A 12,756-nucleotide genomic window follows, 5' to 3' on the forward strand; every position below is an offset into this window, starting at 1 on the left:
TAGCAACCCATTTTGTCTGGGCTACTCAACCCATTTTCAAAAGCTCCAAGCATCCACCTCAGTTGGCTGTTTCTGTGATGGGCTTTGCTCATTTGCTGTGTATTCACTATTCATCTCTCTCTCTCTCTCTGCTTTCCTCTTGACCTCTATGCAATTAATTTCGATGGCCTTTGATAAAGACCTCCTCCTTTTTGCTGGCTCTGTACTTGTATGTCTCGAGCCTCTTCACTAGTATCTTTTGCATGCTTCCAATTGATGGATCCGATCAAATGGGCTGCTGGGTTTTGTGGTCCATCCAAGGTCCACCCAATTTTGTCCACCACCACACAAGCAGCAGAGGGAGAAGAATGGAGGATTGGACTTCTGGGTATAAGCGTAATTTTGTGAAAATAGTAGGGAAAGATTTGTCTAATAAAATCGGCCCCAGAAATAATGGGAGTCTCAGGACAACGGAGGTCTATTCCTTTCCTATCAAAAGTCTTAAAATAATAATATAATATTAATACTTTAATCAACAAAAATAAAGCCTTTGTGGGTTTTTAATTTATTAGAAGTCTGACAGACAAAAGAGCAGAGCAGGAGCAGCAGCAGCGACAGAGAAGCAGCAGCAGCTCCAGCTGCAGTTGCTAAGCAAGGAGAAAAGAAAGAGGAGAGAGAGAGAGACAGTTAGAAAATGGAGAGATGGAAGAGATAATTTTGTTTTTATGAGCTCTGGGTGTGGATTGATTTTAATTTAATTAACGTTAATGTTTACTATTTTTCATTTTTGTTTATTTAAGATAAGAAATCAAAAGGGAAACAGGAGGAGGAGTACGGCCGCATGGTGAGGCGGGTGTCTTTTGAGTGTTGACCCATCAGACTCTTTTTGGAAACACTGAAGAGGGTGCGGGTGCGCAGGTTAAGCAGCGGCTCTCAGGGTCTGGGTGCAATGCAGATGCAGACACCATTGCTTATCCATCACCTTCCCCACAACCCACCACCACCACTACTACTGTTCCGCTGCTTTTTGCTTGCTCTCATTTGATTTCTAGGGGTTCTGGTTTCATGGGGGGTGTTATTGATCTCAACACCGTCACCGACGACGAGGACGCCGCTTCGGCGGTGGTGGTCGAGAGCGGACCCGTTTCGCTCTCGTCGCCTTCTTCTTCGTCGTCGGCGTCTTCCACGTCAGCTTCATTATGTTCGTCGTCGTCGTCGGCAGGTGTCTGTTTGGAGCTCTGGCATGCTTGTGCGGGGCCGCTTATATCGTTGCCGAAGAAAGGAAGTGCTGTAGTTTACTTGCCACAGGGGCACTTGGAGCATATTTCGGAATTTCCGGCGACGGTTTATAATCTTCCGCCTCATGTGTTCTGCCGCGTCGTCGACGTCAAGCTTCATGTAAGTATGAACGAAGAGAAAAGCTCAGTTGAACTGTAAATGCGTTAGCTTTGTAAGGTTCTTTCTCGAAATTAAATCCGTTTGTTGTTCTTTTCTATGGATTTATTCCCAAAGTGTGATGTATTTTCTTTAATGCAGGTGGAAGTTGCCACGGATGAAGTTTACGCACAGGTCTCCCTGCTTCCTGAAACTGAGGTAGATTTTCTTCTGTTTCTTTCTCCCTTGCTTTTAAATCTTATTTCTATATACTTTATTCAATTTCTGTATCGTTTTGCCGAATTTTGATTTTCCGTATTGAAAACATTTTATTTTCTTCTCTTTCTCATTTCTTAGTATTCTGAACATTTTTCGCTTGGAAGTGCTTTGATCTTTGTCTTCCTTGTAGTTTCTGTTTTTCCTTTGCATTTTCTGGATTTTGAATCCTTTTCCTCTGCTAGGCGTTTGCTTTTGCAGTTTCTGCACCTTCTTTGCAGCTCTTTGTTCTCTTCTTTCTTTGGTTAAGTGTATAATTTCATCAGAGTTATGGCCTAAAATTCAGATTGAGCAGAAACTGCTGAGAGGAGACATGGAAACTGATGGTGAAGACGAGGAAATTGAAGGTTCGGCCAAGCTGACAACGCCTCACATGTTCTGCAAAACCCTCACTGCTTCTGATACGAGCACTCACGGAGGGTTCTCCGTTCCTCGACGAGCCGCTGAAGACTGCTTCCCCCCTCTGGTAATGCTGCAACTGTTTTCTCACGAAATTTCTTGTGTTTTAGATGCAACAAAGTGTTCTACATGAAATTCTTTGGTATACACTTGGACAAATTCCTTGAAATGAATCTTATTTTTCGAGCAATTACTTCCTTGGTGTGTCCTTTGATAGATGCTTGAAAAATTTCCTTGACTTGAATCTTGTATTCTGTGAGTGTGGTCCTTCTTCTAAATCTGTCTCTTGCAGGATTATAAGCAACAAAGACCATCCCAAGAGCTTGTAGCAAAAGATTTACATGGTGTAGAGTGGAAGTTTCGGCACATCTACAGGGGTATGATCAATATATATATATATATGTATCATTCATGGCTGTAGTCTTGTCATGTTGAATGCTATCTCTGTATACTGTATTGGTGTTCTTTCAGTTGCATATTTTGGCTATCAGAAATTTCAAGCATCTCCGGTGTCTAATCATCATTAATTATGCAGGTCAGCCACGGAGACACTTGCTTACAACTGGATGGAGTGCATTTGTCAATAAGAAGAAGCTAGTCTCTGGGGATGCTGTCCTCTTTCTCAGGTGCAGAAATCTAAACCTGCAGAAATTTTAAATGCTATTATTCTTGGAGATAATCTTCAACTTTTCTGACAGAGGTGACAATGGGGAATTGAGATTGGGAATCCGGAGAGCTGCTCAAGTGAAAGGTGGTATTCCTTTTCCAGTTCTCTGTAGCCAGAGCATGAATGGTGGGACTCTCACAGCTGTGGCAAGTGCTGTGTCCACAAAGAGTGTATTCAACATTTACTATAATCCAAGGTATCATTTGATTTGTTTTCCTATAGAATCATATCATATTCTGATTGGAATCTGTGTATTTGTAATGAAAATGTGCAACTGGATTTGGGGAGTGTTAATTGGTCATTTCTAGTCATTGGTATTTCTAGATCTTTCTCATGTCTTAACACTATGCCTTATGGAAGTTTAAGATGTCCATTTGTTTATTTTGTTTTCATGAAATTTGATGAGATTATGTCCATATGGTTATTTCATTGCCTCATTTTTGTCCTACCATGCACTTAAAGTAATATGAATTGCAAACCAACAAATGCTGATTACATGTTCGGAGATGAAATTGCTATAATACAATCACATTAAGCTTTGAATGATTGCATCTTAGCTTGTGTACAACATCTGTACAAGATGTCCCTGTTGAGGCAGAAGAGTGGGACCTCAGTGATAGCATGCCACTGATTCCATAGTGATTTAACAATTTAAACTTGAATGAAATTTGATGTGTTTTTTAGTTATTTATTTATATAAATTTTTACTCTGTTGTTTTTTCCCATCTTCTTTTTGGGAAGGGGAGGGGTTTCAGAATGATATACATAATCAGCTCAAACTTTTGGCAGTATAACCAAGTGCCATTGCCCAATCAGGTACTGGATGTGCTAGAAAGTTTGGCAGTTAAATTGCAAAACAAATTACAAAATAAGCTAAGCTGTGGTTTAAAGTGCCTAGGTTATTAGTAGCCAAATAACTAGAACTTTTTATGATTTTGTGCTTTTGATTATCTTCCCTATGTTTCAGTCAGTATTATATCTTTCATTTGCATTAGTAGTTTAGTACTAGGTCAAGTGATGCCATTGTCAAAAAAAAGTCAACAATCTGATAGGTTATGGTTTTCCATATTTTAATCTTTTCACTTAGGTGGTGGTTATTATTGAAAGTGCAAAGCTTATATTCTTGGCCATATGGCCCTGATGGATCATATTTCGTTGATTGTGATAACATGATTTTCCATATTCTCAATCCCACTAATTTCTTTTTTAGGCTTTTGTTTGTTATTCTCCAGCCTTAATCACTTGTCTGGGCTGGGCTTATGCTTACCATTTTCTTGAATGATTTTACATGCTATTCTGTTTACTGTTATCTAGACAAGTTCGACACTAAATGCTCATTTTTGGCATTTGTTCAATAGTTGGCAACTATTATATCTTCTTCCGTCATTCCACTTCGCCTTGCATTTCCTCAAACATCATGTTGTATTAGTCTCATATAGAAGTAATTTTTGTTAGTTCTCTAGTTACTTGATGAACATCTTGATACTCTATTGCCATCAAATTGCAGAAGTGATGTTTGTAGTTTGTACATTGCTTTTTAAGGGGCTAACTTGAATTTCTACACATTTATTTCCTATTAGTTTATAAATGCACCTTAACTTCACTTTCATCTTTTACAGGGCAAGCCAGTCTGAGTTCATAGTTCCTTTCCGTAAATTTCACAAGAGCCTTAAACTGCCATTTTCTATTGGAATGAAGTTTAAAATGAGGTTTGAAACTGAAGATGCAGCTGAGCGAAGGTTTGGCATATTCTATTTCTTGCAAGATATTCAAATTTAGTGCAATGTCAAAGAAGCATGCTTATTTATCTGTCTTTTGGTTGTAGATACACTGGTCTGGTAACTGGGATTAACGATATGGATCCTGTTAGATGGCCTGGCTCAAAATGGAGATGCCTATTGGTATGTTCACATATTTACCAAATATCCTTGACTTAAGACTGCAAATGTGTATGCTTCACATATGCATATATGCACACTAACAACATGTACCTATCAGACTATGACATTAAGTAGAATTACCAAAATGCCCCTGAAAATAAACACTAAAAATGTCAGACAAGTAAAACCTATGTTGATCCTAGGACTACCATGATGCCTAAATGAAGAAAGTCGGTGCTTCACTCCACCACTAGTAATAAAGTCTGTATTCCATTCTTGGTGGCTTTTGTGCCCTATTTTCTTCCAAGGTTGTGATCTTAAGTTCTTGTCCTTTGTCCAAATTCTAGCATCTGTGACAGACTTATTCACTAAAAGACAAAGAAATAAGCTTTTCAGTTCAGCATATTGAGCTGTTATAAAATGGCTCCTTAATCTAATTTGACTGTTAACAGATCTCTTATCTTTAACCTCAGGGTCCTTGCTCTCTCTCTTTCTCTCTCTCTCTCTCGCACTGTACCTTTCTTACTTTCCATGCTTGGCTAAAATGTTATTTCTCCCTTATTATTATTATTATTATTATTGTTGTTGTTGTTGTTGTTGTTGTTGTTGTTGTTGTTGTTATTATTATTATTATTAAAATGATGTATCTAAATTCTACATATTCCTAACCTCATTATCAGTTACATTAATGGAACTTGATCTTCTGGTTGAGTGCTACAGGTGAGGTGTTCAGCTGTTATAAAATGGCCCCTTAATCTAATTTTTGACAGTTAATCAGATCTCTTATCTTTGACCCAAGGGTCCTTTCTCTCTCTCTCTCTCTCTCTCTCTCTCTCTCTCTTTCTGTACCTTTCATACTTCCTTGCTTGGATAAAATGTTATTTCTCCCTCTTTTTAATATTGTTGAAATGATGTATCTGAATTGTACATATTCCTAAGCCTCGTTATCACATTAATGGAACTTGATCTCTGGTCAAGTACTACAGGTGAGGTGGGATGATGATCTTGAGACAAATCGGCATAATAGGGTTTCTCCATGGGAGATTGAGCCATTGGGTCCAGTTTCAGCTTGCAGCAGTTTGTCTGCACCTGGTTCAAAAAAAACCAGGATGACTCTGCCTTCATCCAAACCAGATTTTCCAGTTCCTAGTATGTTTTTGTTTTGTGCTTCCAACAAGATCCTTTTTCACAGGAATTTGTCTTATCTTTTATCCCCTCTCCTGACATTTAATTGTTTTTGAACTGAAATTCTTACAGATGGAACAGGATTTTCAGACTTTAGGGAATCTTTAAGGTTCCAGAAGGTCTTGCAAGGTCAAGAAATTTTGGGTTTCGGTACTCCTGATGGTATTGATGCACGGAATCATCATCCATCTGAGACATGGAGATGCAATCCCGGTTCAAACAGTTTCGAGATAGCTGCTTTAGGAAGTGGCATAAGAACCCCACTTAGAAATACAGACTATCCATTTACAGGAATAGGCTTTAGTGAATCTGTTAGGTTCCATAAGGTCTTGCAAGGTCAAGAAATATTTCCAAAATCACCATATGGAAGAGCCAATCTGGCCTATGAAAATGGCAGGTTTGGAAATGTTGATGGGGTTCACATGTCAAGTGCTGGAAATGGTTGGACTACACTGATGCAGGGCTTCAATAATCATGTTCAACCTTCCACACCATCTGTGCAAGTGTCTTCTCCATCTTCCGTACTAATGTTCCAGCAAACAAGTATTCTATATCCTCACTCTGCTTATGGCATCAATAATCAGAAGGGGGTGGATGGTAACTACTGTGGTCTGTATGGTTCTCAAACATCAGGTGTGAAAATAGTACCATCTTCACTGTGTGGCCAACACTCTATGGAAGAACTTGGAGGCAATCATACGACAAATCCTTCTAAAGAACATATTCAATCGAGTTCTCAATATGCTTCTCCTGCAAGCCAACCAGCTTTAAAGGGGGGTAGTCAAGAGTTGCTTCTGACAGGTGGCAGTGGTTGCAGACTATTTGGTTTTACTTTAACTAAGGAATCTTGTGCAACACATGAGAAGGATGCAACTGCTCCAGCTGCATCTCCTTCAAATGAGAAATTGAATCTGGAGCCTTCACTTGAACCATCTGAAGAAAAACAATCACATTTGAAGTCCCCTGTGTTGGCCAAATCAGTGGGAAATAGTTGCACAAAAGTAAGCTTTCTGAGTGCTTGTAAGACCTATGCCTTTTGATATTTGCAATGAAATATTCGTTATAAGACAAAAACTGCAGGTTCACAAGCAAGGGAGTGTTGTAGGCAGGGCAATTGATCTAACGAAGCTTGATGGATATGATGATCTGATTTCTGAGTTGGAGCGTCTGTTTGACATGGAAGGGCTTTTGAATGATCCTGAGAAAGGATGGCTAGTTGTTTATACAGATAATGAGGATGATGTGATGCTAGTTGGAGATGGTCCATGGCAGTAAGTTGCATGATAGCTTTGTTGTATAATTTTGGCCGAGAGGTTTGAATTTCTGCAGCATGTGAAGTTAATTCCTGCTCTCTGCTTCGAGACTGCAGGAATGATAGACTTGCTTATGTAGGAAAACGCTTTGACATAACCCTGCATGTATTCTTGTGTAATTTGGAGATATCCTTGGAATGCCTGCACTCTTCTTACCATGGCCTGGTTTCCTCGGGGATTTGTTCTACATTACCCCGAATGATTTTGTTCTCCTTTGAAGACTCTGCATGGCTTTACTTAATTCACAACTATTATGAATCTGCAGGGAATTCTGCAACATTGTTTCCGAGATTTTGATATATGCGTGTAACAAAGATGATAGTGGCAGCCCCTGAGGTGGCAGACGACGATGCTTGTAGTTGCTTGGAAGAATCACCTGAGGTCTTTCATATATCTGAGTTTTGATGGGGATGCCATAATTCTTCTCCAACAGCGATATGAATTTAACTAACTTCATTACCTTGCTTATAGGGTCCATCCCGTCTCATGACGATCTTGAATCTGGATGGATCACTCTTATGTATCTGTTAGTTTACACTGGGTCGCAATCAACCGAGTATTCTTAATCCTCCTTGTTTCTGAATCTGAAGAACCATTGGAATAGGACCCTTGATTATGGGGGGGGGGGGGATAAGCTCTAGATTATGTTCTGCTCTAGCTATTTTGCTGTGAAATTTATGTCAGGTTCATAATGCTGTTGCTATATGAAAACGATGATGGGTTTTCATACGGGTATTTTTGTAGTATGAATGTCAGTTCAATGCTCTCTGATGCAAATCTTTCCCAATAGATGAGTAGATGTTTGTAGCTATAGATGTAGGCTAAGACATGCGATTCTTCTAGGCAGACAGACAAAGGAAATTGTTGGCAAATTGAAGCTTGCCTTTAACCAGACAGAAAACAAGTGAAACAACATGAATTTGTCGGTTATTAATTAAGCCAAGCACGATACGAATTAAGTCTCTGCAGCACTCAGCAGTAGCTAGCCTACTAGCTAGCTTGCCTGGAAGGCTGTAACCAGCTGGTTCTTGAATGACAAGATGTCACTGGCACTTGACTACTCAACCAGTTCTTTGGTGACTCTGAGTTGGGCCCCATAGAAGAAGGAGAAGTGCCTTGGCTTCTGGGTTTTCTCAGACAGTTGAATGCGTGGGTACTGGCTTCTAGTCTATCTGTAGCTGCAAGACAGTCGGTTCATGATGATCCAAAACATGGTTCCTCAGGGACAACTAGGACAGCAAATTAGCCGTGCTTTGGTGACTCTGAGTTGGGCCCCATAGAAGAAGAAGAAGTGCCTTGGCTTCTGGGTTTTCTCAGACAGTTGAATGCGTGGGTACTGGCTTCTAGTCTATCTGTAGCTGCAAGACAGTCGGTTCATGATGATCCAAAACATGGTTCCTCGGGGACAACTAGGACAGCAAATTAGCCGTGCAAATTGGCACCAACCATGAAACAAAACTTTCAAAATTTGTACTGATCCTCGTCCTGATGATCCACCACCAATAATAAACCTCTGGGTTGGGTCATCATGAATCGACTGTTTGCAGCTGCAGGTAGACTAGGACACTAGGTGGTTGAAGATGCAAGAAAATAGCATGAGCTGGATTTCATTGAGTCCAATTATTTTTCTCCTTAGACGCAAGCGCCCTTCCAAGCATCGTACTGATGGACACTTGGAGCTCAAGCATCAGACAGTGTCCAACTGTGCAATGGGCAGCCACCCAGCCCTTAGTTGTAAGGTGTGGAAGGCTGGTGAAAGGAATCAACCTATTCACCATGCAAATAGACTGAAGAAGAACATGACATTGGCATTAGAACTTAGAACAGAAAGGATCTTGATAATATTGTACAAGTTGCAATATGTGAATAATCAATTTTGAAGGGTTTGTGCGAGATATCTTGTGCTTTGGGACTCTGCTGGATCTTTCATTTTTCTTATTAATTTCTGATTCTGAGAAGGGGTGTCGCTCCCAGTTCCCAGATTTCCTTTAATATGTGCAAACTGCAGACGACATAAATTTCAAAGCGAAGGATAATTTGATTAAGTATGACAAAATACCATCCCATTGAGCAGTGCTTATCAGGTAAAGTGACTCAGCATTCTTGCCGCACGTTAGACGCCACAGCCCTGGCCCAGAACTTGAGGTGTGCCTTCATGTCGCCTGCTGATTCACTGTGAACCCAGTTGGGCATTGGAGAGGCTGATCTTTGTACAAGCCATGCTTCAGATAGATAAGGTCTCCTCACCTTATTGTCTTCGTCCCAATTTTGTTGAGTCTTCTCTTTCAAAGCTGGTATGATGTTAACCACACTTGGGCTTAAGTCCTCCTTGTTGAATGTGAAGCCCAAGTCCTTGAACCCTTGTAGCTCCTCGAATTCCAGATCGCTTAGACTTTTCCTGCTCTTCCTGTGGGTTAGCCTCTTGGGAATTTTCTCTTTACTTGAGCAACCTTGGTTCTTGGTGTCCTGATTTGGGCTGACGACTTTGGATTCTCTTCTTGCTCGGTGCTTTGGGATGCTGGGACTTGGTGTCATATTCTGTAATCCAACCCCAATTAGTATATTAACATCGAAGATTGAAAGACTGAGGAGGTCTAAAAGTAATAAATTATGACTGTTTTTCTTTGGTTAAATCGTCTATGTATGTTGACACTCAGATTGTTTTGCAGAGATCAGAAACTAGATTACTTGGCATTAGAAGAAGACTGAAGTGTGTTTATAGTATAGTACCTTAGATGTATGTCGGGGTGGCAAGATGTCTGAAGAATTGAGTGAAGCTTGCCGGGTCAATTTGCTCATTGCATGTTGCCTTTCTTCTTCTTCTTCTTCTTCTTCAGCCAATCTCCCCCTTCCTATGCACGGTGGTAATGATGGTGCTCGACGCAAGCTATGACGGGCAGAACTATCTTTCCTCGGAACTTCAGCTACCGATGAAGGCAGTTCATTGGCCGGGCTCTTGGCAGAAATCTTCTGGCAATTCTTTGGTGAAAGAGAAGGATCAGAGGAAGACTTATCCATGATTGTTCTTGTATCAAACAAGTTTTCGAAGAACCAATACTCCTCCAGAAGCTCCATGGCTTCCAATTTTCCGTCTGTGGATGCTGAAGACCCGCAAAAATCAGCAAGTTCCATAGCTACCAGCTTATCTGCTACAAGCAAAAGACCCGCGTAGAATTTTACCCTTGTGATTTAATTCTTCAGTTCTGTGCCAATTAGGAGAAAAGGAATGGATCTCAGTGAAGACACCATGTGAGATATGGTGTCATATTCTATGAGAACAGTTCTCTCTCTCTCTCTCTCTCTGTATGTGTACAGAATGAATATTATATGTAGATAAGACTTTAAGAGAGAGGGAGAGAGAGAGAGAGAGAGAACATTTAATTGTAACAACTAAGAAATGTGGGAGGGGGACAATGGTTAAGGCGTATGACGGGGTCATGCCAGCGTTGCCCATGTGATTCTTTTTTGTTTATGAAGTAACAGCCAACAGAGCAGGGTCTTCAATTGTTTTTTTCTTTCTTCTGATGCGACAGCAAGGCCAATGCTTAGACAGTGTTAATAAAATGGAAATTTGACAAAAAGGGGGCTCTCAAATGTTGTTTAATGACAAAAGAGGTCCCGAATTTCTGTTTAACAACAAACAAGTTAATTGATTGCAATTAAGAACCTTTCCAGGTTTTATACTGTTGCATGATGGACCAGGCACACTTTTGACACTTAGGTTATGACAGTGGTGCCTATCACTATTAGGACCCATCAAAGAGATTGGCAAGAGCAGAGTAGCAGACCATGCATGATAATAAAAATTTTGTTAGGGTCTTTATATGGCCTTGTGATGGATTTAGATCAATATGGCTGCTTATGTCATTTTAGCAGTCATTATTTATTAGAATCAAGGATTAAAGTTTTGGTATCAGATATTGTATTGGATAAGTTGGATACAGATACGTTTTGGAAATGTATGGATATAGATGAAAAGTATGAAAACACATGAATACATTAGAGAAATACATACAAATTTCACAAATACATTAACAATACTAAATTTAAGATTAAAATAGTCACAAATAGTATATAAATACATAAAATGTATCTTTTAGCGGTATATATATGAAAAAAATATATTACAATTAATCAAGAGTCCAAAATAATAAATATATGCACCTATTATATTTTAATTATTTTTTATTTTTTTAATATTAAAAAAATCAAATAAATATTGAATTCTCAAATGTAAATTAAAGTATCAATTAATAATTTATAAAAATATAATGTTAATTTAAAGTATATCAAATTTGTTAAAATTTCTAAGATACATATGATATACAAATTCATAATTTTTAATTACTAAAATAATTATTACATTATTAATATTTTTATTTCTATAAATTATATCAAATAAAAAATCATTTTTTTGAAATAAAAGTAGATTAGTTGATTTGATAGATTCAATTTAATATTGTATTTTTCAATATTTTGTAAACAATACTTTTATTTTTTGTGAATAATAAATATATTCTTATTACTTGTTAATGTAAATTAAAATATTAATTAATAATTTTTAAAATGTATAAAAATTTTAAGATTTATATGATCATGTGCAAATTTATAAAATTTAAGTATTAAATTAATAATTCTATTATTAATATTTTATTTGTGTGAATTTCTTGATTTTAAAAATCATCTTTTTGTATAAATATGGATTTGATAGATTATTTATTCTATTAGTTTATAAAATACTACTTCCCATGTGGTTTTTTTGTTAAATATATAAACATATGATAATAAAATTTATTTTATTTCATTTCATTTACCAACACAAAATGAAGTGTAGTTCGATGGTTGAAAAATGTGCTGAAAGGTTAACATGCTTTAGATGACTTGTGTTTGAGTCACCTTATTGCATTTTTTGTTGAGAAATGATATGCGGCATATCGTGCGTATCGGTTGTGACGTATCACACATGGCCCTTATCGGTGTGTATATACAATGTGATACAGTGTCAGTGGGACCAAATGTACACCCATGCCATCACTAATCTTGCTAATTGGATCTAAATGTAAAGCATTAACCAATCATGAGTGAACATGCCAATATTCCATATACATGAATCCACACTCAGTATACTGAGAGAAAAACTGAGATTTTCAGTCATAATTGATTAAATAGCGTTCTACACACACACAGCATATCGCTCCCGTGGGGGCAACGCAGCATCACATGTACAAGAATCTTTTATATCACTTTATTTCCTTGTTTTAGCATTGCTCTTTGGTCAGCATATATACATTTTGGCTCATGTGGCAATGCAAATAATAGAAGCCAGAGTTGTATATATATTCAAAGGTTTCAATGTTTTAAATTTGTAAACTTTTTTCTTCATCAGATACCATGAACTTGGGGCAACTGTTTTTATTTTTTCTGGATTTATATTATTTATTTTAGTGGAATGCTAGTAAATAATAAATTTATGAAGCTGTTGGTTTTCTTTGTGCTACAAACAAGATGGAGCCCATGAACAGACAAATACCTAACTTTGCCTTGTAGTCTAACTTTTCATTCATCCCATCCCACTACACCCAAAGACAATCTATCGAAATTGGAAATCTAAAACCAGCTTCTAACTTCCATATGATTTAATCCTCCAAAACTTGAAATAAAATAAAGATGCAAGGTCATTCCA

The 12,756-nt window shown here is 38.1% G+C and overlaps 2 protein-coding genes across 2 annotated transcripts; one reads left to right on the forward strand and one right to left on the reverse strand.

Moving 5' to 3' along the window:
- Window positions 1–557: 557 nt before the first annotated feature.
- On the forward strand, window positions 558–7,850 carry LOC148877638 (auxin response factor 15-like). Its single transcript, XM_088942255.1, is given in 13 exon segments — window positions 558–1,377; window positions 1,516–1,572; window positions 1,916–2,095; window positions 2,321–2,405; window positions 2,564–2,654; window positions 2,727–2,891; window positions 4,315–4,434; window positions 4,521–4,596; window positions 5,562–5,724; window positions 5,833–6,761; window positions 6,841–7,031; window positions 7,339–7,393; window positions 7,395–7,850. Coding segments are annotated over 13 exon segments (2,529 nt in total). The 5' UTR covers window positions 558–1,044; the 3' UTR covers window positions 7,479–7,850.
- A 1,006-nt stretch (window positions 7,851–8,856) lies between these two features.
- On the reverse strand, window positions 8,857–10,569 carry LOC148877639 (serine/arginine repetitive matrix protein). Its single transcript, XM_088942256.1, has 2 exons — window positions 9,804–10,569; window positions 8,857–9,611 (listed from the first exon to the last, which is right to left on the reverse strand). The coding sequence occupies exons 1-2, from the start codon at window positions 10,203–10,205 to the stop codon at window positions 9,168–9,170; spliced, it is 846 nt and encodes a 281-aa protein (XP_088798382.1). The 5' UTR covers window positions 10,206–10,569; the 3' UTR covers window positions 8,857–9,167.
- Between the last annotated feature and the right edge of the window lie 2,187 nt (window positions 10,570–12,756).

Source organism: Nelumbo lutea, chromosome 1 (assembly GCF_056320005.1).
Source record: "Nelumbo lutea isolate HS-2025 chromosome 1, American lotus-T2T, whole genome shotgun sequence".
NCBI classification, from domain to species: domain Eukaryota; kingdom Viridiplantae; phylum Streptophyta; class Magnoliopsida; order Proteales; family Nelumbonaceae; genus Nelumbo; species Nelumbo lutea.